Source organism: Astyanax mexicanus, chromosome 16, assembly GCF_023375975.1.
Source record: "Astyanax mexicanus isolate ESR-SI-001 chromosome 16, AstMex3_surface, whole genome shotgun sequence".
Classification (NCBI taxonomy): domain Eukaryota; kingdom Metazoa; phylum Chordata; class Actinopteri; order Characiformes; family Acestrorhamphidae; genus Astyanax; species Astyanax mexicanus.
The window spans coordinates 14,198,452-14,222,570 of record NC_064423.1 but is presented as its reverse complement, the minus strand read 5'-3'; the positions used below and the strand labels follow the sequence as shown (position 1 = coordinate 14,222,570).

Here is a 24,119-nt window from a genome sequence, read left to right as displayed (position 1 = left end):
GCCTCTTATATTAAAGCTGACAGCACTGTGAATCATTCTGTTACAATACTGCGCGAATCCTCCAGAAATATACTACAGCCCTCCGCATTCACTTCATCATATCCCATACGGAGCAGTCCTGCATTACTAATGAGGGGTCAGCTGGTTCACACGCTCAAGTCATTTGTCAAATGGATACATGCTGTACATTGGGTTAGTGTTCATTATGGGAGCTCTTTTTAATGGTGTATTCTCCTGATTTTGTTTGTGATGCATTTTATGTGAAAATGTATTAAGAGTGTACGTTACGTACAGGGGTTGGACAATGAAACTGAAACACCTGTCATTTTAGTGTGGGAGGTTTTATCATGGCTAAATTGGAGCTGCCTGGTGGCCAATATTCATTAATTGCACATTGCACCAGTAAAAGCATAGTGTGAAGGTTCAGTTAGCAGGGTAAGAGCACAGTTTTGCTCAAAATATTGCAATGCACACAACATTATGGACGACATACCAGAGTTCAAAATAGGACAAATTGTTGGTTCACGTCTTGCTGGCGCATCTGTGACCAAGACAGCAAGTCTTTGTGATGTATCAAGACCCACAGTATCCAGGGTAATGTCCATACCACCAAGAAGAACAAACCACATCCAACAGGATTAACTGTGGACGCTGTAAGAGGAAGCTGTCTGAAAGGGAAGTTCGGGTGCTAACCCGGATTGTATCCAAAAAACATAAAACCATGGCTGCTCAAATCACGGCAGAATTCAATGTCAACCTCAACTCTCCTGTTTCCACCAGAACTGTCCATCGGGACAATAAATTATTGTGTTCTAAAACCACAATGTATATGTCGTCTCTGCAGTGTTGTAACAGGAGAACTCAGTAGTCTCATATATTGTACACACTCTTATACACACTCATACGAAAGTTTCATATCTCCAAAATAATAAATGGCTTTATAGTGGTATAAAATCAGTGCTTTAAATTATATTACCTTATATTGGTCCATTTCTAGCTAAATGATTATGCTTCTGTATCAGGATTTCAATATACAGTTGATGGTAAAGTGGATATAAGGCCGATTTAAATTAAATATTTTTAAATCATATTTCAGAGAGAAAAATGAAAGAATCAAAGCCAATCCTGTAACAGATCTATCCAGAAACAGATAAACATCCACAGGCAAATACATGTGAGAATGCTTTAGGTCAGATTTAAAAGGGTGGTGTTTATTAGTGACATTAAAAATAATAAGTTTATTTGATTAAACTAAATTAAAAACCTTTGTAATATAATCAGAAGAAAGACGGATGATCACAAGCCATCAAACCAAGCTGAACTGCTTGAGTTTTTGCACCAGGAGTGCAGGCATAAAGTTATCCAAAAGCAGTGTGTAAGACTGGTGGAGGAGAACATGCCAAGATGCATAAAAACTGTGATTATAAAAGCAGGGTTATTCCTCTAAATATTGATTTCTGAACTCTTAAAGATTTATGAATATGCAGTTGTTTTCTTTTTTGCATTATTTGAGGTCTGAAAGCTCTGCACCTTTCTTGTTATTTCAGCCATTCTACATTATTCTGCAAATGAATGCTGGAATTTGGTATGTTTGGGGGAAATGTTGTCTGTAGTTTATAGAATAATACAACAATGTTCAATGTTCACAGAGCTGTGTAAGCAATAATATACAGTATACGCTATTGCATTTCCCAAAGTTTTAGTATGATTAAATATATCTGAAAGTGAGGTTAGTAAACAAAACGACTTTGAGATACAGAAGATGCATGAAGGCCCCCTTTATTGCTCACACAAGTCTATAAAAATCTTTGCAGAGTTTCTACCAGTGTTAAAGGAAGTGTTTCCTTGCCTACATCCTGATTGGCTTGCTTAAGAGGAATCAAAGCACAGATTTTATATACCACCAGATTCTATTATTGGTTGTGAGGTCTTGGCTTCATACCTAAGGCACATCGTGATAATGTGACTTTCGGAACAAGATATGAACAAATATTGTTTTAAAATTGGTAATGTCCCGTCTTCCAAAATAGGCAGTTCTTAGTGATTGTTGAGTGACAAAACCAGTGATAAAATCAGACTTCCAAAAATATACTGTATATGATGACGTTCATCTGCACAAGTTGTTGCTGTGGGATTGTAGGCACATATACTGCAGACCCCAGGGGATCTCCGGTGAAGGTGACTGCCCACTGTTTCTCCATGGTTTCCCTGGCCAGGGTTTTTCAGTTTATTGATTGTTTTCTGTTAATGAGAGCTCACCTGCTGGGTTACAGAGAGTGAGCAGAACTATTAAACCTTATAGACTCAAATCATCTCCGCTCGGAGAAACTTAACGTAATACCCAGCGCTCTCGTTTCTGTTTTAAAAACCAATTAAAAGTGTTCACGAAAAGATTTGGGTGGGTAACCTTGGTCCCAGAGTCTGGCTGTGGAAGATTAAAACCACGACATAGATGAATTTAAGAGTCTGGTAATTACAGAGTGCTTTTGGGGAAGGGAACGGGCAGGCGGGGGGGGTGCGCAGAGTAGCCTTTAAGCCTAACAATAGAAACAAAAAGCCACTCGCTCAGACTGAGAGGACCACTCTGGACAGCATAATGAATACGACGCGCCGCTGAAGCACCACTGTGGATTATTGGTTATGTACAGCAAGATCTTCTGCAGGCACTTAACTAGTTCAGAATTATACACTTACTGGCCACTTGATTGAAAACACCTGCCATGTATTGTCACTCACTGGCCACTTTATTGGAAACATCCGTCCTGTACTTCCTCTTGCAGGCCACTTTATTAGAAACGGCTGCCTTGTACTTCCACTCAATATTACAACCACTTTATTGCAAATACTGTTCCTATCTCGCACTTCTATTAACTGGACACTATATTGGAAACCCCTATCCTAAACATCTAGTTGCTGGCCACTTTATTAGAAACCCCTATCCTAAACATCTAGCTGCTGGCCACTTTATTGGAAACATCTGTACTGTACTTCCTCTTGCAGGCCACTTTATTAGAAACGGCTGCCTTGTACTTCCACTCAATATTACAAACACTTTATTGCAAATACTGTACCTTTCTTGCACTTCTATTCACTGGCCACTATATTAGAAACCCCTATCCTAAACATCTAGCTCCTGGCCACTTTATTGGAAACATCCATACTGTACTTCCTCTCGCAGGCCACTTTATTAGAAACGGCTGCTTTGTACTTCCACTCAAATCCTACTACCACTTTATTGCAAAAACTGTACCTATCTTGCACTTCTATTCACTGGCCACTATATTAGAAACCCCTATCCTAAACACCTAGCTGCTGGCCACTTTATTGGAAACATCCATACTGTACTTCCTCTCGCAGGCCACTTTATTAGAAACGTCTGTCTTGTACTTCCACTCAATCCTACTACCACTTTATTGCAAATACTGTACCTATCTTGCACTTCTATTCACTGGCCACTATATTAGAAACCCCTATCCTGAACATCTCGCTGGCCACTTTATTAGAAACATCCGTACTGTACTTTCTCTCGCAGGCCACTTTATAAGAAACGGCTTCTATTGCACTTCTATTCACTGGCCACTTTATTAGAAACACGTATCTACCAGTTCCACTAACTAAACACTTCATTAGAAACACATATTACATACTGCCACTCAGAGGCCACTATATTAGAAACCCCTATGCTAAACATCTACTTACTGGCCACTTTATTAGAAACATCTATCCTGTACTTCCTCTCGCAGGCCACTTTAATAGAAACGGATGCCTTGGCTACTTTATTGCAAATACCCAACTTGCACTTCTATTCACTGGGCACTCTATTAGAAATGTTTTTGAAGTAGTTCCACTAAATGAACACTTCATTAGAAACACGTATTAGATACTGCCACTCAAGAGGCCACTATAGTAGAAAATCCCTATGCTAAACATCTACTCACTGGCCACTTTATTAGAAACATCTAGCCTGTACTTCCTCTCGCAGGCCACTTTATTAGAAACATCTAGCCTGTACTTCCTCTCGCAGGCCACTTTATAAGAAACGAATGCCTTGTACTTCCACTCAGTCTCCACTTTATTGCAAATACTGTACCTATCTTGCACTTCTATTAACTGGATACTTTATTAGAAATCCCACACTTTCATGCAGCTTTGCCATCAAGCTGCCGGCGCTCAGAGAAAGCAAAATTAGCCCTACTCCCTCCAGGACGGTAGATGGCGCTCTCTCCCCACATTACTCCTAAGGTGATGTCCACAGCACAGGGCATCTGTGAGCTGATGTACCGGAACCGAGTTACTGCGCTTTCCTCCAAGTGCACTGGCTGCTTGGCAATGCTTGGCAGCTTGAAAAGAAGCATGACTTCACATGTATCGGAGGAGACATGTGCTAGTCTTCACCCTCCTGGTGTGTTAGGGCATCACTAGTGATTGGGGAAGCCCTAATGAGTGGGTTGGGTAATTGGCTGTGCTAAGTTGGGGAGAAAATGGGAAAATTTAGAAATAAAATTATAAAAAAAATAAATAAATAACCCCGAAACTTGTGCTTTCACTGTCTGAACACTTCATTAGAAACACATACTACATACTGCCACTCAGAGACCACTATATTAGAAACCCCTATCCTGAACATCTACTTGCCGGCCACTTTATTAGAAATATCCAGCCTGTACTTCCCAATGCCTCGTTGTTAGAAACGCTTGCCTCATGTTTTCACTCACTGGATTTGAATTTATGCTAACATAAATTTTAATTTCCCATTACTTAAATCATTTGAGCAAACCGGCTGCCTTAAAAAAAAGTAAACTCAACTTATCCGGACTTACAGTATAACAAAAATAAAAGTAAATTGAAGTTAAATGAACTTCCCCTTTAGTTGTAATAACTTGATGTTCTAAGTTATGCTAATTTACAGTTCCACTAGGTAGGATTGAGATTTTGTGCTCGTGGGCTGCCCCTATTGTTGTAGAGTGTAATATATGTTTTAGGTGGATTAGTTTCTCTTTCTAGTTTTCTGGCTTTCACAGACATATTCCGTCTCTTTTCAGCTTCTGAGTGTCTGTATGTTAGTTTGTAAAGAATGAAGCAGTAGTCCTTGTAGAACTGTTAGAACTAAAGGTCGGAAAGCAGTTCTCGCGAGCGTTGGTCGCGGCCGCCTCGGAAAACTTACACTGTAAACCCATATGTTGTTTGAACTCAAATGATTTAAGTCTGTTTTACATAAAATTGGATATTTCTAAACAATACTCAACTATTTTGAGTTAGTTGAACATTTGTCGGCACATATACACTTAAACTGAGACCTTTGAGTTAAACTAACTCATAATAACTGAGTTTAGTCTGTTGCCATTGGCAGCTTCTTTTCTATTGGCTTCTGTCACAATCTATTTGCATACTGGGTGTGTCCAACAGTTTCTGACTAACACTTACCCTCAGTGTCTAGTGATTCCCCCTGGGCTACCTTACAAATCTATAAATCGAGTTCCCCCTAAGTTGTAATAACTTGATGTTTTATTTATGCTAATTTGAGTTTTTTATAAAAATTTGAGCATACTGGCTGCCTTAAAAAAGTTAAATAAACTCAACTTATTGAGTCTTACAGTATAACAAAAAAATTCCCCTTCAGTTGTAATAACTTGATGTTCTAAGTTCTAAGTAATTACCCGTTACTTAACTTTTTTAAGGCAACCGGTTTCCTCAATTGTTTTAAGTAAATTCAACTTATCCGGTCTTACAGTGTACAGAGTCTGGTTTGAGCTCAGAGGAGCTCGGGCACAGACACGAGAGCGCCGCTATTCCTCCTATTACACCTCAATGGAGCGCTGCAGTGAGTTTAAAGCTGTAATTTTACTTCTTTAAAAAGTTCAATAATCAAGGAAATCCTACCTAGTGGTGCTTTAAGTTTTCATTCTCCATTACTTAACTTTTTTAAGGCAACCGGTTTCCTCAATTTTTTTAAGTAAATTTAACTTATCTGGGCTTACAGTGTGCTCTACTCATCCTCAAGTACCAACCCAATTTAACATTTGAAATAAGACCCATTTTTTTGCCTGTTATCCACAACACAAAACCATCTTCTGATCCATCACTGCTCCCAGTCTCTATTCAGCACTCTTCACTGATCACTAACAGCCATCCTGACGCCATCTCTCAGGATGAGCTCTCCCACTATCTGCCCCTCACTATATTTATTCCACAGGATGACAGTTAATTACAGGGAGGAATTGGTTACAGCCCCACCTCTTAAGTCGTAATGTGCCGAACAAAACGGAAAAGCAATTTGGAGGAGAACTCGCCCGCAGAGCTTCTTTGTTGAGGTACTAAATGCTAATTGTTAAACAGACTGCCGCCTAAGATGTGCAAATGTTGAAAATGCAGCACTTTAGACTTGCACAAACAAGCGGCGCGCTCTTCCTGGAGAGCAGTTTAGCATTGTGTGTGTGTGTAAATGTGTGTGTGTGCACTCTTCTCTCAGTATTAGAGGAAAATGTCAGCAGCTCTTGATTAGTTTTTCTTTGCTTCTTTGGCCACAGTAAACTCCAAACAGGCCTGATGACCTGAGAAGAAAGGTATATGATCTTAACAAAGCTGGACCAGATGCGAGTGACCAGAGGTGTCATCCCATTTGTGTGTCACAGCTGTAGCCTGTTTATACAAGGTGTGACATTCTCCAGGTGCTCAATTTTCTCCTTTACACGTTTATTGCACGTCAACATGTTGACACTGCTGCTCTACAGAAATCAATTAGTGCTCTTGAGCACTCCCAGCAGGCACGGGTTGTCAACTTGGTGGGGTGTCGATATTTACGTACTGTAAGTGGGTTTCCAGCATCAAATATGGATGCAATTGCTTCTAGAGATGCTTGTCTGACAAAGTATAAGCTTCTTGAGGATCTTTTAGGGCAGGGGTCGGCAATAGACGTTTAGTTTCCACCCATTCCCGTTTTTCCACCTGTTCCTGGGCTCCCTATGACCTTACAAGTTTGATTTTTCCTGGCCGTGTCCCAATTCACTTGCCGGGGCAATGATAGTGTATTGGGCCGCGACCCTGAAGACACAGGTTTGATCCTGCGTGAGGAGTGGTGTGTGTTTTTTTTTTTTTTCTTCTTGGGTTTACCTGCTTTGAAATCAACTGTTCTGCTTGAATTGGGTTCAACAACCCTCTGGGCTAGAGAGCTACTAGTCCGTAGCACTCCATCCCATTGCACTTAATTTTACAAAACAGAATTTTTTTTTTGGCCCGTGGCCAAACTTAATTGCAGACCCCTGTTTCAGGGTGTTTTTACCCCTCAAATGTCCGGATCAAAGATTGCACCAAGGTTCAAGCCTTTGCTAGATTGTATTCTTAACATTTAATCCAGTTAGTTTTGGTTTCACACTGCAGTTTAGTAAGAAGACTAAAGAGCTTTATTACATTCTGTCGTCATCATTAGCTACGTGGACGGAGTCTCTCTAAACTTTAGATTTATTGGTCAGCTTTCAATTTCTTTGCTTTTAGGTGTTGTGGCGAATTCTAGCTCTCTGTCAGAATCTGACTTCCCTTTGCATAGACAAGCGCACCACAGCAGAATGAGTATAAAAGATTCTCCTCAGATTCCTTTTATTTCCTGTTAATAATAAGAGTTAATTTACTTCCTAGTCTATGCCTGCAAGCCATGGGGATTTGACTTTCAGCACAACACCAATTCTATTTTCCTCTGTCTCAACTTCATGTAATATGTCCAAATGTCCAAACCATCTAGAAAAGTGCTTTCACACTAAAGACAAACTGGACCATGGTTCAATAGATCTGGATCAAGACTACCTCTTTTGATCACACCAAACTCTGGTTCTTTGGTCCAGACTGTAGTTTACGGGCCCCTTTTCCACCTGCTACTTTGGTTCAGCCCAAAGGTTCTGAAAAATCAGAGGTTCAGGGGTCCTCCAATTCAAAACTTTGGAGGAACCACTTCAAGAAAAGGCTTTTAGAAAAAAAAGGTTCCGTCAAGCACTTAAAGCTGTCTTGAAGGTTCCTCAAAGCATATTAAAAGGTTCCTCCACAGTTTCAAATTGAAAAGCCCCTAAAAGCTGCTTAAGAAAAACTCATTTTATCATTAGTATTCTACTGCGAATCAACGTTGGAAATTTAAACCTAGTTCAGAAAGTCAATATATAAAATCGCACTGACATGCAAGTCATGAAGTGAAAGCAAAATACTCTAAACCAAAGGTTCAATTAACAACATTTCAACAACACATTTTACATCACTGATGAAATCTGACAAAAACCTCATGATTATATTGTAAAATTTGGCTTCATAATCCACAAAACTGCGACTTTTTTAGCTTGCTATGGCTACTGCACTTGCACACATCTCCTCATCAAGGGGAGGGCTTCCCTCTAGCCTAGTCACTCCCCTTTCCTTAAAGGTAAGGTAAGTCATGGGACACAGTGCAAAGTCCTGTCCCATGACAAATGCCATATCAATGCATAAACATAGAAAATAGACATGTAAGAAAATAAGAATGCACTGCATGTGATTAAAGGATGGGGTAAGACTATACAAGACAATCCACAGCCTCTTCTTTACACTATTTATACTGTTTAAAGAGAGGTTATGTAATAACCACAAATAAAATCTAATACACATCAGGGCAAACTAATAAACTATTTTTTAAAACCTGTAAAATACGGCCTTTTTAAAGCCTTTGGTTCCAGTAGAAACAAATTACACAGTGTTTTAAATAAAAGAACGGTGTAGAGAGGAGAATTTGATTAGGGGCTGCAGAGAGAGAGAGAAAATACAGGACTTTTGCTGCAGGAGGTTTGACCTGTGATACACTGGGACAAATTCAGAGACTTGCAAATTTAATCAGTGCTGCGTGTTACATTATGGGATGTTGGGGAAAGGGAGGAGGAGGTCTGTAGTGATGCAGTCGAGTGAGGAGCTCAGAGGTCTGTGTGTTAGTCAATTCGGTAACACTTTACATTAAGTGTTGACTAACTAAAATGTATTTATGCATTAGTTACTATGAATAAAACATAATAGGTAATACATTAACAATGCTTAGGTAATGTTGATTAGCAGGGTAAGAGCCCAGTTTTGCTCAAAATATTGCAATGCACACAACATTATGGGAGACATACCAGAGTTCAAAAGAGGACAAATTGTTGGTGCACGTCTTGCTGGCGCACCTGTAACCAAGACAGCAAGTCTTTGTGATGCATCAAGAGCCACGGTATCCAGGGTAATGTCAGCATACCACCAAGAAGGACGACCCACATCCAACAGGATTAACTGTGGACACTGTAAGAGGAAGCTGTCTGAAAGGGATTTTCGGATTGTATCCAAAAAACATAGAACCACGGCTGACCAAATGTCAGAAATGCCAGAGTCGGGACAATAAATGATTGTGGTCTAAAAGCAGGTGTTTCAGTTTCATTGTCCAACACCTGTAGCTTTGCCATCAGCTGCCAGAGCCCTGAAAGAGCACAATTGGCCCTGCTCCCTCCGGGTGGGTAGATGGCGCTCATTACTAGTGATAGGGGGAGTCCTAATGAGTGGGTTGGGTAATTGGCTGAGTAAAATTGGGGAGAAAATGGGGAAAAAAGGAGGATGGTGATCGTCCATTTCCTATATTTCACTATGTTCCTCACAATAGAATCTGACAGCTGAAATCTCTGAGATTTGAGCTTTTTATATCCTTGCTCTGAATCATGATGTTGAACAATCTTTGTTTTCAGGTCATTTGAGAGGTCTTGTTCTCTCATGTTGCCACTCTTTAGAGAAGATGCAAAGTTTACCAAACAAATTGAACACTTTCTGTAAATCCTATAAACGTAATTTCACTTCTCTAACATCACTGTGTTCCTCTGCTATATGATATATTTAACTGAAATTGCTGATCCAAACAAACAATGATTTAGAATGGAAAATCTTAAAAATGACTTTTTCATACCACTGTTTATACAAATCACATCAAACTTTTTAAAATACATCTTAAATGCAAAAACAAATCAGTTTTCCTAAAACTATCCTTTTAATATTAATACCTGAACATTAATCCGGCTTTAGTGGGTTTTAGTCCAATTCATGAATTCACGAAACGCAGCTAATAGCAGCACAATGAAACAAAACAGCCTCATTTCACAAGACTTCCATTGTACAACAACAGCATAATGGAGGAATCCTCAGTAATATCCATCATCATGGTAATGAACAATCCAAATCATCTGCAGAGAGGAGCCTCATTGTCACCCCAACCGATATCACACAAGACAATATTACACTCATATTCAGAGAAAGAGAGAATGGAAAGTGAAAGACGCCCCTGTGAGAAATGAAGGGATTTGGAGAAATGAATCACATCACGTTACCCTCTGTCTCCTTATAAACCTTAATGATTTTTTTCTGCGTCTCCCAGGGTACGGATGGTAGTTATGAGATTACCGGGCTGGGTTTTAATACATATGAGACAGAACAGGGGATTAATAAGGGAGCTCTGTCTTGGGGGGACGGATTTGGCTTGTCAGAGAGGTGCTGAAATAATGGTGGGAAGTCATTTACAGCGTACTGAATTTGGCTTGGGACCCTCTATGTGAATCTGGCTTCCAGTCTTCCTCAGGCGCACCAAACTTTTGAAGCTACACTGCAAAAATTCCACTGGCAAAAAAAAAAACAAGACAAAATACATACATATACATAATTTAAGACACTGTATGCTAAAAAAAGCAGCAAAATTATTCTTAGTAAGATTTCTCAAAATGAGCAAAGTGCAAACTCTCAAAATTTGTGAAATAGTTATAAATCAAGCAAAAATCACCACACATTTTTGGCTTAGCATTGGATCTAAGAATCATAGTAACTTGGAGAAAAAAGTAAATCACTACAATGGTAGAACTGGGCGATATGGCCCCAAAAAAATATCTTAGATATCACTTTTTTTTTTTCCTACTAAAACCACACATGACGAAGAAATGGTTAAAAAAACATCTTAGAAAGCTTTCTCCAACATAGTTTAGGTACTGACACAATGCACTCTCAAACTTAAAAAAAAATAATAATAAACTCACCCTCAAAAAAATATATAAATAAATAAAATGGTGCCCTTTTTGATAGAACTGACAAAAAAAAAAAAATTAATATGCTATTAAAAAAAACACTTTTCCCCATTTTGGGCGCGGAAGGGAGCAAGGGGAGGGGTTAAGCTCACTCTGAATTACGGGAGCCCACAGGGGAGCATCAGACGTGGAAATTAAAACTCACATAAAAACCTTTTTTTTTTTTAAATTGCACAGCTCTAACCGATGGTAGATGAATTTTGGCAATATTGTGTGTAAAAAAAGCAACATAAAATCAGCAAACTAAATACAGAGCCTTTTTCCTTCCACGCAGCACCGGCCGTACAGAACGGTGAGCCAATATTTCTCTGAACAAATGCCATGTCTTTCTGCTGGAGTGCAGATGTAGCTCATTTGGTAGCAGTGTGCAGCTGTGAGCTGCAGAGGCCAGAGCAGCGGCAGTGGAGGCCTGCTCGCTGTCCAGTGCTGAAATCAGCCCCACTTCTAAAACCCATAGAGAGGAATTCTTTATTTAAGCTCCAACCACTCCAGATCCTGCTGAGTGTTACTGCTGAGCTCCTTCTGCTGAAGGGGAGGAGAGCTCTCTAGGGTTCAGCAAAGAGGTGTTCCATAAACATCAGGTTAAAACAACAAGAACACAAACATGCTGATTTATTGCTGCAAACACCTGTAGTACAGTACAATATAATGTTCGTTTATCCATGTTTAGGAGAAAAACATTAAATATGTGATGTTTTATTCATTTCCAATTTGTAAAGTTTGGTAGAGGGGGGATTATTGGTTGGGGGTTGTTTTTCAGGAGTTTGGCTCAGGCCTATGGTTTCAGTGAAAGGAACTCTTATTTCATAGATGATAATTTCATGCTCCCAACTTTTTCGTAACATTTTACACTAAAATCTCCAGGCTAGCCCCTAATTAGCCGCTAACAGCGCAAAAACCTTTGCTTTGACAAAAATCTTTAGGCCAGCCCGTAATTAGCCGAAATGAGGAATAAAAAAAATCCAAAAATAATAATTTCTATTTCTTTATATTATGTTTCTGTATTTGTTGTTTAAAGCTTAATTACGGTGTAGAAAACTGATTGCAGTGTCAAGTAATGCAGGAGCAAGGAGAGGACACAAATTAACAAAAACAAACCAAAATAAACATATAACAATGCAAATAAACAGACTGGTTAACTATGAGAACTACAGATTACTGAAAGCAAGGACTAAAAGCAAAGAAAAACCTAGAACCTAACAGAGGTTAAAAAAGAAAAACGCACTAGAACTGACAAAGGAGAACGGAAACACACAGACGTTAAATACACATAGACCAAAACAGAAAATGAGAAACATCTGAGGAAAGGTAACGAGGGGGTGGAGCCAAAAATGATAGTCTGTCTGAGTGAGAACACTCAGACAGAGACACAGGGAAAATGCAGAGCCATGTGCAGGACCACAAGGGAAAATAAACAGACAGAAGGACCGGAACGACAGAGACAGTCTGGGAAAATTGGTTATTCTCCATTTTGTTATTCTCCATTTTTCTATTACAGAATTAGGAATGGAAAATCAAACAAATTAACGAAAGGTTCACGGATCATGTAGAATGATGTTATTTTATTTTGTATTCTGTTTATTGTTGATGTAAAAGCTTGCATAGCTGCTATGGGTTGTTCACTACTGTATTTCCATGTGTGTATATGTGCTGGGCGCGTGCCTCTATGTTCACAATTCACTGCCAAGATAGCAATGAACGTCTGATTGTTTAAGTCTGTCAGCCTGGCTTGTTTTCAGTCAGTGGTGCACCTGTCTTTTTCGTTACCAAGATAGCAACCAGAAATTTTCCAGAACACTCCTCACTTCCAGACCACCACGCCCATCAGCGTAGATGTATTCACAAGGACTATCGCTATTTAAACAACGCAGGCGTCTAAATAGTCCATGCAAGAAGACAAAGGACTCTGGCAGAAGTTATATCTGCAGCCAATAGAGAAGGCCTCACTCCCATATCCTGCAAGTCAGTGTGACATTCTTTGGCTTCCATGATCTTTAATAGGGAAATATGCAGATCTGAATAATGGAGTCTCAGCCCTGCTCTCTGATGAATATTCATGACCTGACTGTGTTGTGTGCAGCATAGGAGGCCAGACTACACACACATATCAACACACACACACGAACACACATAAACACACACACATGCTGCTCTGTCTGGCTGTTTGGGTCGGAAGGGTAAATCAACCTTCTTATACAGTTTAGACACACATGTTCCTGTCTAGACAGAATCATACACACACATACACACACACACATAGGTTGGCTTAACCTACTAGGCACTGTACCAAGTCATGGACCTAATATGATATGCTAAATATGTTATTCACTTATACATTATATATATATATATATATATATATATATGTCCAAATCTATGTCTAGTTCTTGTAGTCCCTTAAATTCAGCCAATAGGAAAGGACAGAACCCTTTTGAGCAGATAAGCATGAAGCTTTTGGCACCATGCCCGATGCCAGGTGTGAGATACTATAAAGCAGAAGGGCATAAAGTAGCCCAGAACCTGTGTTCTCTGGAATGACGATGGTGCTCCATCCAATAATATTGGCGATCTGGATGAGGTGGGATGATGATCATTACCTAACATTCTGACCTCACTAATGTTCTCAAATGCAGTAGAGATGATGAACTACAGCAAAAGCAGGACAAAATATCTTTTTTTCATAACCTTGATTTTGGAAGCACCAATAAATAAATAAGCCGGTGTCTTAACCCTCTATGGCATTTTGTTGCCCTTAGGCAACTATCAATCATTTGGTTGTTACAGCATTTCATACCATACCTTATTATTTATTTATTTAATATATTTCTTTTTTATTTATAATTTAATGTTACAAGGCATATCTCCGTTAAATACAAATAGGCATACAAGTGAGTCATAAATAAAAAAATGTAAATACGTCAGTTCTGTCACTTTCTCTCTGCCTTCCACGGACACTAGTACTCTCGATAAGGACTCTACTTCCCGGGATGCACCTGCGCTCAACCTCCCAGACATGCCTGGATCACGTGACGCTTTAGTGTTCTGGCTCACCGTGCTTCTGAGATTGATCACACCTGTGTTTCCCAGTATAAATAGCCCCTGCTTTCTTTCCCTAGTTTCCCGGTATTGAATCTTTTTCTATACCTCTTTTACCTCGTGTTTTTTTTGTTCTTGATTGTTTGTCTGGTATGTTGTTTGTTTGTACTGCCCTTTGGTTATTGACCCTGCCTGTCCCTGACTATTCGTATAAGCCTGATCACTTATTAAATAAATTGTGTTATTGGTATCCGCGCTCGTCTGTCTTGTTGTTCTTTTCTCTAAAGCTCTGATATTCAGAGACGGGTGTTACAGGACATTCTCTTACCTAACACCAGTATAACCACTAACACCAGTAACACCACTAACCCCACTAGCACCAGTAAAACCACTAACCCCACTAACACCAGTAAAACCACTAACCCCACTAACACCATTAAAACCACTAACCCCACTAACACCAGTAAAAACACTAACACCAGTAAAACCACTATCCTCACTCTAAAGGCTGCTGCTGTTTTTGTGCTTTAGAGAAGCCTCTGAATGATAGTGCTGGTAGATCTGCTCCATTAAGCCCAGCGCTCACTAATTTACGATGGGGACATTATCTGCTGAAATGTGGAGCGCTGCTGCGCTGTTCGGATGCTTTTCAAGTACAAATTCAATTACACCTTTCAGCATCAACTCCCCACCACCTCCTTTCCAGTTCCCCTTCAACTCCCACATGCTCCCCACTAACTCCACACGAACTCTTCACCAACTCCTTACTATTTCCTCACCAACTCCCCACTCTCTCCTGAGTATCTCCCCACCAACTCCCCTCTCTCTGACTTTCTCCCCCACCAGCTCCTCACCAACTCCCTACTATTTCCTCATCAACTCCCCACTCTCTCCCAACTATCTACCCACCAACTCCTCACCAGCTCTTCACCAACTCCCTACAATTTCCTCACCAACTCCCCACTCTCTCCCGAGTATCTCCCCACCAACTCCCCTCTCTCTCTCGAGTATCTCCCCACCAACTCTCCTCTCTCTCCCAAGTATCTCCCCACCAACTCCCCTCCAGCTCCCCTCTAACTTCTCTCCAGCTCCCCTTCAATTCCCCACCAACTCCCTAACAATTCCCCACCAACTCCTCACCAGCTCCCCACCAAATCCTCTCCAGTTCCCCTTTAACTCCCACAAGCTCCCCACTAACTCCACACCAACTCTTTTCCAACTCCCCTCCAACTCCTCACCAGCTCCTCGCCAACTTCCTACTATGTCCTCACCAACTCCCCACTCTCTCCCGACTATCTCCCCACCACCTCCCCTCCAGCCCCCCTCTAACTTCTCTCCAACTCTCCTCTAACTTCTCTCCAGCTCCCCATCAACTCTTCACCAACTCCTCTCCAGCTTTCCACCAATTCTCTTCTAACTCCTCTCCAGCTCCCCCCCCCCCCAACTCCTTTCCAGCTCCCCACTAACTTCCCACTCTCTCCCCACCAAATCTTCACCAACTCCTCTCCATCTCCTCTCCAACTCCCCACCATGGAAAGATGGTGGAAAGAGACAGAGAGAGATAAATATATAATGGAAAAGCTGGAGAGAGAGGCAGATAGAGACAGAAAAAGGGAAAGAGACAAAGAGAAATATATAGAGATAAATATAGTGCAGAGAGATAGAGATATAAAAATAGTGACAAGTTATATAGAATTTGAGAGAAATAGAGATAGATAGATATAAAGAGAATGGATAAAATGAGATATATATATGGATAGAATAGATATGCTAGATACTGTATGTATAGATAGAGGGACAGACAGGAACAAAGAAAAATACAGAGATAAAATAAAAGAGATAGAGAGAAATAGATCAGGAGAAATAAAGAGCAAAAGAGACAAAGACACATACTGGAAGAGAGCGATAGAGAAATTAATTGAAATACAGAGGGAGACATAAAGGCAAAAAAAATGCATACTCACACACACACACATGTTTATTCAAGAGAAATTAAATCAATGGTGAATAACACACCCACACACATGCACACAGACACACACACATACACAGTGATTTCCATCTTTGAAAAGTGGGGAGCTGAAAAGAGAGAGAGAGAGAAAGCAAGAGAGAGAGAGGGAGAAAGAGAGAGCATTAATATCTATACACTTTGGTGCAGGTTTGGATCAGGTGTGACTCGGGTGAGAGAGTAGACTGCTGAGACAGAGTGAAGGTATGTGTGTGTGAGTGTGTGTGTGTCTGGCTGAGAGTGGCGGGGGTGGGGCTGGGGGCTGTACGGGGAGGCAGAGAAAGACGGAGAGACAGAAAAAAAGGAGAGAGAGTGAAAGAGAGAGAGGGAGAAGACATGAGAGGCTCTGAAAGAACCAGTAACCAATTTGCTGCGAACAGCTGCTGGAAATTTCCCCAGGGCTGCTCTAAACACAACACTCTGCCATTCTCCATTCCACCAGCCCTTTGACAACACCACAACACACACACGCAACACACACACACACACACACACTCACAGCACGCGCCACAAACGATTCTATCGACGTGTCCATGCTCTGCTCACAAACACACTCTTCACAGCAGTAGCTGTTGGGTTGGACAAGCCTCCCAAACCAGCACCCAAACTGAGGAGACACTGCAGCACACAGACAATCTAATCAAATCAAAGGTTACTGCTCACACACACACACACACACACTCATACACTCTGTCCTTTGTAATAAATTCAATAATACACACTCCAAGCTTACTGTAAATAAACAGAAGCTCTTCTCTTTGCCCAAATAAACAGATTTCAAGACTAAAATCTGTGTAGATTAACATTCAACGCTCGCTTGACTTTAAAAGCCACCCAACTCAAGCAGTCGTCATCTCGTGCCTCGACTACTGCAATGCCTTACTAACTGGCCTCCCGGCCTGTGTAGTAAAACCACTCCAGATGATCCAGAATGCAGCAGCATATCTGGTCTTCAACCAGCGTAACCGGGCACATGTCACCCCACTGCTCATTGAGCTCCATTGGCTACCAGTTGCAGCTCGTATCAAATTCAAAACTCTTACAATCGCCTACAAGGTGATGTCAGAACAGCTCCTTCCTACCTGCACTCACTCCTGAAGGCTTACGCCACCTCCCAGCCTCTGCGCTCCTCCAATGAACGTCGTCTCGCTTTACCAAACTCAATTCACACAAAGAACAATCCAGACTGTTCTCATACAGAGTTCCCCAATGGTGGAACAAACTTCCTTCCACTACCAGATCAGGAGAATCTCTCACTATCTTTCTTTAATAAACTCCTGAAGACAGAACTCTTCAAAGAGCACTTACTCTCCAAACATCTCTAACACACTAACTACTTCTAACCTCATTTCTTTCTTCCCCTCCTTCACTTCTCTATCCCTTTATTTCCCTTCGACCTCCTTTAAGCCCTATCTAAAAATGTTTTTACCTTTAAACTTCTATTACTTTTATACTCGACTATTGTAAGTCGCTTTGGACAAAAGCGTCTGCCAAATGTAATGTAATGTAAAAGAAAATGCATCTGTAGGATTTGGCAAAAGTCACGGGTAACAATAATTTAAGACAATATAATATAGAGCTTTTTTCTATGCAAGTTCAAGACTCTACATCATTTAAAAGGCAAAAAAACAGGCAAAGAACCATTCAAAGCATTCAAACAGATCTTTAAAGGAGAACTCCAGTGTAAAATGGACTTTTGCTGAGATTCAATGACATCTTAAAGGAGAACTCTGGTGTAAAATGAACTTTTGTTGTAGTAAAACATGATAAAAAGTAATTACCCTGATGAATAGCACACCTCCGTTCTCCCACAGCGTTCCGAGATCCAGAAATTTTAACAGTTTGTCCAAACACCCTTCAGACTGGGTGATATGGGGCATAATTTGAACCGATAAATCGCTTTTTCCACCTTTAAACAGGATCAAAGCAGCTCCACACCTTCTTCTAGAATCCGAATAGCCCTGATTTTAATAAAGTGTGGAGCTACTTTGAGACTGGATAACGGTATAAAAAAACATTTATCTGGGCAAATTATGCCCTGTGTCACCCAGTCTAAAGGGTGTTTGGGCAAACTAATAAAATGTCTGGATCTAGGAACGCTGTGGGAGAACGGAGGTGTGCTATTTATCAGGGTAATTACTTTTTATCATGTTTTACTACAACAAAAGTTCATTTTACACCAGAGTTCTCCTTTAAGATGTCATTGAATCTTTGATTTTGTTCAAAACTACAAATAAAAAAAACCCTCATAATTCCACATAAAGCTTCAGTGACACATTACTCCAGATCAGCTTGTCTCAGGCTCTCCTCCAGAGACTGACGGCCCAAAGCCAGTCTTTCTCCTTCTTTCATCAGCTGTCCTGATTCTCAGACTGAGACGAAGCCCACAGCCAGCCTGGACCGAGTGACAGCAGGGATCAGCTCCGTCTACTTCTCGTCTACTGTCGTCATCGCAGCAGCTTTCAGACTGACAGCCCTCTCCACTCACACCCAACTTCACACAGCCCAGCACCTACCTCACAGCACCTCACAGCACCTCACAGCCCCTCACAGCACCCTGACACTCTGCAAATAGGATGCAGCGCTCACGGACAGCCATCCGGGGGTCCGGCTACTGACAGGCAAGATGAAACGCGCTCATAAAGCCCATCTCTCCACCAGGAATCAGGAGTGGCAGCTCAAAAAACGGGTAAAACATTCTGCAGGGATGACGTTTAACTTTCAACATGAGGTTTATCTGTTTTATGATGTAATATGATCTCGCATTTGAACAAGACAATAAGAAACAGCAGCTCAGGAGAATATCAGCAGGGCTCTTCATCCGTTCCAGCATCAAATCAGCCAGCTTTTCAATTTCATTTATGAGCAGAGACATTTAGCGCTATGTATTGTTAGAAAAATCAATGTATCATGACACACCTAGTCAACATACTTTTGTACAATGGAAAAAAGGATAGTCTCAGACAAAAGCTGCTATTTTCTGAACTGTGTATCAGATCCAGATGTAAACATCTAGAGTGAAATTAAAGCTAAAATGTTGATCCTTTGCAGCACAAAAAAAACAACAACTCAACAGCAGATTTAAAAAAAAAAAGGAACCATAAAGAGGTTAAGAATTGGTGAAGAACCAAGATTACCATTATGTGGATGTTTTTCAAATTTGAGAAAGATCATTTACACTTGCGTGCAATCTTAACTAACTGTGATTAATAGTGTACACAAATAAAGGTTCTCCAACAATAGTGCAACACTTTTTCACTGCTATTTAAGACCATTTTAGAAGAAAGAATAAACTAGAAGCTCAGGCAGTTCTGAGAAATGCCTCGAATTAGTAAAGAAATTCTATGTTCTTCAATGTGATTGCTCTTGAAAATGTTCTTTTTTAAAGCGACAGTCATTAAAGGAGAACTCTGGTGTAAAATTGACTTTGGGTGGATTAAAACATGATAAAAAAGTACTTACTTTTGTTGAATAGCCCACCTCCAATCTCCTGCAGCTTTCTGAGATCCAGTAGTTTGTGCACTTTTCCCAAACAGGCTTTAGAATGAGTGAGATGGGGGAATATTTTTCCCCTGCAGATAAATCGCTTTTTCCACTGTTATCCAGGCTCAAAGTAGCTCCACACTTCATTTGAAGAATCTGGAGAGCCCTGACATTTAAAATGAGGCATTTCAAACTTATTTAGAACTAAAACTGTACAAGAAGTTTAATAAAAGCCACTTAGCGTAATTAAATCTCCGGGAGCCGCTATCGTAAATTTAAGTCGCAATAAGTCAACCGTCGAGCACGAATAGTGAAACTTTTTGAGGAATGTTTATATAATTTGTTGTTAGTCCTTTGCATTCGTATATTGACAGTAACCAGATATTTTCAGTAACAGCTGGAATTCATGCAATTTGAGGAAATAAATTTTGTAATCTGCTAAACTATCCTACCTATTCGTTCGTGCTCTGCTTTTAATAAACTTCTCATGCGATTTTTAAGTTATTAATGCCTCGTTTTAAATGTAAGGGCTCTCCGCATTCTACCACTGAAGTGTGGAGCTACTTTGAGCCTGAATAACAGTAGAAAAAGTGATTTATTCATCTCACTCATTCTTAGGCCTGTTTGGGCAAAGTGCACAAAATACTGGATCTCAGTAAGCTGCTAGAGAATGGAGGTGGGTTATTCAACAAAGATACGTATTTTTTTCACATTTTAATACATCCAAAGTCTATTTCACACAGTTATCGATAACACTTCCTATGAACCCTGTATTCATAATGCATTATAAATGCATTCATAAATATGCATTAAATGACATGCACAATACCTTAAAATGACTGTAATAAGCCTGTATAATAGCTCATAAGTACATTGTACAATGTAGTGTTGTAATGCACTATAACACATATTTGGTATATTTTGGTATAATGCATTAGAATATGCATCTATGATTTCTCAAATTAAGCTTTTATAAAAGTGTGTATTACACACTTTATAAAGCCTTATATACAGTCATTGCTGACTTTAAGTGAAGTGAGTTTTCATATGCTTTTACATTTTATTATGCCTCACTGTCTTATAATGTCTTATAGAGCATTATGACTGCTCTTACTGGCTTTGAAAAAAATTGAAAAGGCATTTGAAAACACACTTCACTTAAAGCCAGTAATGACTGTATATAAGGCTTTATAATGTGTTCCACACTTTTATAAAAGCTTAATTTGAAAAATCATAGCTGCATACTATAATGCATGTTACCAACATATACCAAATCTGTGTTATAGTGCATTACAACACTACATTGTACAATGTACTTATAAACAGATATTATAAGGCATTATAAGCCCGTTACACTTGTAGGTTATAATGTGTTGTGAATGTCGCTGTAAGTACTTATGAGTTGTTATACAGGCTTATTACAGTCATTATAAGGTATTATGCATGTCATATAATGCATTATAAATAGATTCATAAGGCATTATGAATACCGGGTTCATGTGAAGTGTTACCGAGTTCTCCTTTAAGATGTTTCTATTAAATTTGAAAAAGCAGTAGTATTCCTGAGTTGGAGGGGGAAGAATATTGTTATTAATGGCATCAGTGTGCTTCTATGAACTTCTCTGCAAACCACACAAATTAATTCTATAACCCGGTGTCTGGTAGGTTCTCCTGGGAGGGAGTTTTCTGGCCACGTCAGCTTTTGCTGGTTACCTGAGCATTGCTCAACTGTGGTGTTGCTAATGACGCTGAAACAAGAGCTACTGCGAACATGGAGATATCAGAACTGCAAAATAAAACTCAAGTGAAGACAGGTGGAAAAATCTACAAAACTACTGACTGTCACTTTAACATAAACATGAATCTATCTAGAATAATAAAATGGGTATCTTACAACAGTAGATCACTTTTATGAACCACAAAACACAAGGGACCATAACAAAACTGAATTCATACGAAATTCTACATATTGCACCTTTAAACTCTTTAAACTAAATTCTTTAACACACTCAAGTCTCAAACACCCCCTCTGCAGGACTCCACAGAAGCAGTGTTCTCCTGTTTCTCCTGTTAAACATCCTACATAAAACCTGGATAAAATATAGCACAAAATATAAGGTGCAATATATAGTTCTCCTTTTTGTATAATGAATGTTAACTAAAATAAATAGCACTTTGTAAGCTGAAAAAAATGAGTGCCATCAAGTTGGCAGCACCTCAAGAAAAAGTAACTTAAAGTAAACAAATCTGCAGGAAAATACTGCATATTGCACCTTTAAAGACGTAATGCTACAGTGGTGAAGTCCCTTCCTTCTCACTTTGTCACAATACATTTGCAATTTAAATCTAAACATAAACCTACATTACAGATGGAGCAGGTAGCAGAAGAACTGGTAACAAGTAAGGTTAAAGGTGTAATATATAGTTTTCCTTTCTGTATAATGAATATTAACTACAGTAAATATAACCCAAGAATAAAAATTTGTTAACACATACATGGCATCATATTGTGATGGTATACAAGGCAGCTTTGTGAGCTGATAAAAAATGTACAATTGAGCCTGCAGCACATACAGAAAATGCAACTTAAAGTAAACAAATCTCTAGGAAAATACTACATATTGCACCTTTAAAGACTCAGATCCTTCCACACATGACCACTACATTAGAGCCTCAAACACACCACCAGCAGAACTCCACTGCAGCAGTGTGGGTCTGGATCTGTGCAGGCAGCATTGTTCTTCTGAAGATCCATCCTCACATTGGGGATGAGGATGATACAGTGATGATAACATAATGAACAATGGTAAAAGCCCCTTTTCTTCTTTTCTTTTCACTTTGTCACTAACATTACATTTGCAATTTAAATCTAAACAGAATTACACACAACAGATGGAGCAGGTAGCAGAAGAGCATTTATCAGGTGAGGTTAAAGGTGCAATATGTAGTTTTTCTTTCTTTTTAATGAATGTTCACCACAGTAAACATTACTAAATGATATAAATCAATAATTCTTACATTGCAGCATGTCTTTCTTTTTTTTTTCATTACAAGCCATAGAGTGCAATAGAGTGTGCAACACATAAAACAAAATGCAACTTATAGTAAACGAATCTGCAGCAAAATACTACATATTGCACCTTTAAAACCCTTAAATCTATCTTTCAACACATGACCACCACACTAGAGCCTCAAACACACCCCCAGCAGAACTCCACAGCAGCACTGTGGAGCTGGATCTGTGCAGGCATTGTCCTGCTGTAGATTCATCCTTACATTTCCCCCCCTAAGGGAGAAACAATGCCTTGATATGGCTGTGCTGATGATGATGACAATAAAGATGCTACAGTGATGAAGATGATAATGATAACATAATGAAAATGAAAATCAGTAAAAGCCTTTTTTTCTTCTCAGTTTCTTACTTAGAGTAAATTTGCACTTTAAATCTACACAGCATCCTGTACAACACCTGGAGCAGGCAGCAGAAGAACAGGTATCGGGTAAAATTAAAGGTGCAATATATAGTTTTCTTTCTTTTTAATGAATGTTCACCACAATTAATACTACCCAACACTTTAAATCAATAAATCTTGCATAGCGACGTCTTTTTTTTTTGTTTCATTACAAGCCATAGAGTGCAATAGAGTATGCAGCACGTAAAACAAAATGCAACTTAAAGTACACAAATCTGCAGGAAAATACTACATATCGCACCTTTAAACCCTTAAATCTATCTTTCAACACAAGAACCACCACTAGAACCTCAAACACACCCCCAGCATGCACTGTCCTGCTGAGGATCCATCCTCACACTGTCCTCTCGCGCACCTCTAAGGGGGAAACAACGCCGCGAGCAGGCTGTGAGGGTGAGGACGAGGATGCCACAGTGATAAAGAGGAAGAAGATGATGAAAATGATGATGAAGTAATGAAGGACAGTTAAATCCCCTTTCTTCTCACCTTGCGCGCGAGGCTGCCTCCCGTTTCATCTGCAGGTGTGGCGGATCTTCTTCGCAGCTCGCGCTGAAAGCAGCATCAAAAGGCTCAGGCACGCGCGTGTGGAGATCCTTTCGCGCTCGCGATCCGGAGAGCGAGAGCTGAGAGTGAGAGCGCGCGCCAGCGAGCGAGAGAGAGAGAGAGCGAGAGAGAGAGAGAGAGAGCGGGTGAGTGAGCGGGTGGGTGAGCGAGGGAGAGAGAGAGTGAGAGGGAGCGAACGACGGAGAGAGTGACTGTAATCCCCAGCAGCAGCAGGACGCGCGAGGAGGACAGCGAACAAAGCGCGCGCGTAGACGCATAAAGATTTTAGCTACTTACCCCCCTTCCCCACTCCAATCCTACCCCCCATATTCATCACCCCCCCCCCCCCCTCCTTAGCCCCAAGGGAGGTTTGGAGGCTCGTGCTGTCGCTGCTCTGTGGTCTTGCTCGTGGTGGGGGTGGGGGTTGCAGGGGTCACTATTATTACAGATTCATATTGTGGGGTTCTATAATTATGCACTCTA

General features: G+C 40.2%; 1 protein-coding gene across 1 annotated transcript in view; it reads right to left on the bottom strand.

Moving 5' to 3' along the window:
• The window catches only part of ncanb (neurocan b), a 260,750-nt gene extending 236,990 nt beyond the window's left edge, over positions 1-23,760 (bottom strand). Inside the window, exon 1 of the mRNA XM_022669610.2 lies at positions 23,580-23,760. Coding sequence (XP_022525331.2) covers positions 23,580-23,608 — 29 coding nt within the window. The 5' untranslated portion in view covers positions 23,609-23,760. The remainder of the gene's footprint in view (positions 1-23,579) is intronic.
• Between the last annotated feature and the right edge of the window lie 359 nt (positions 23,761-24,119).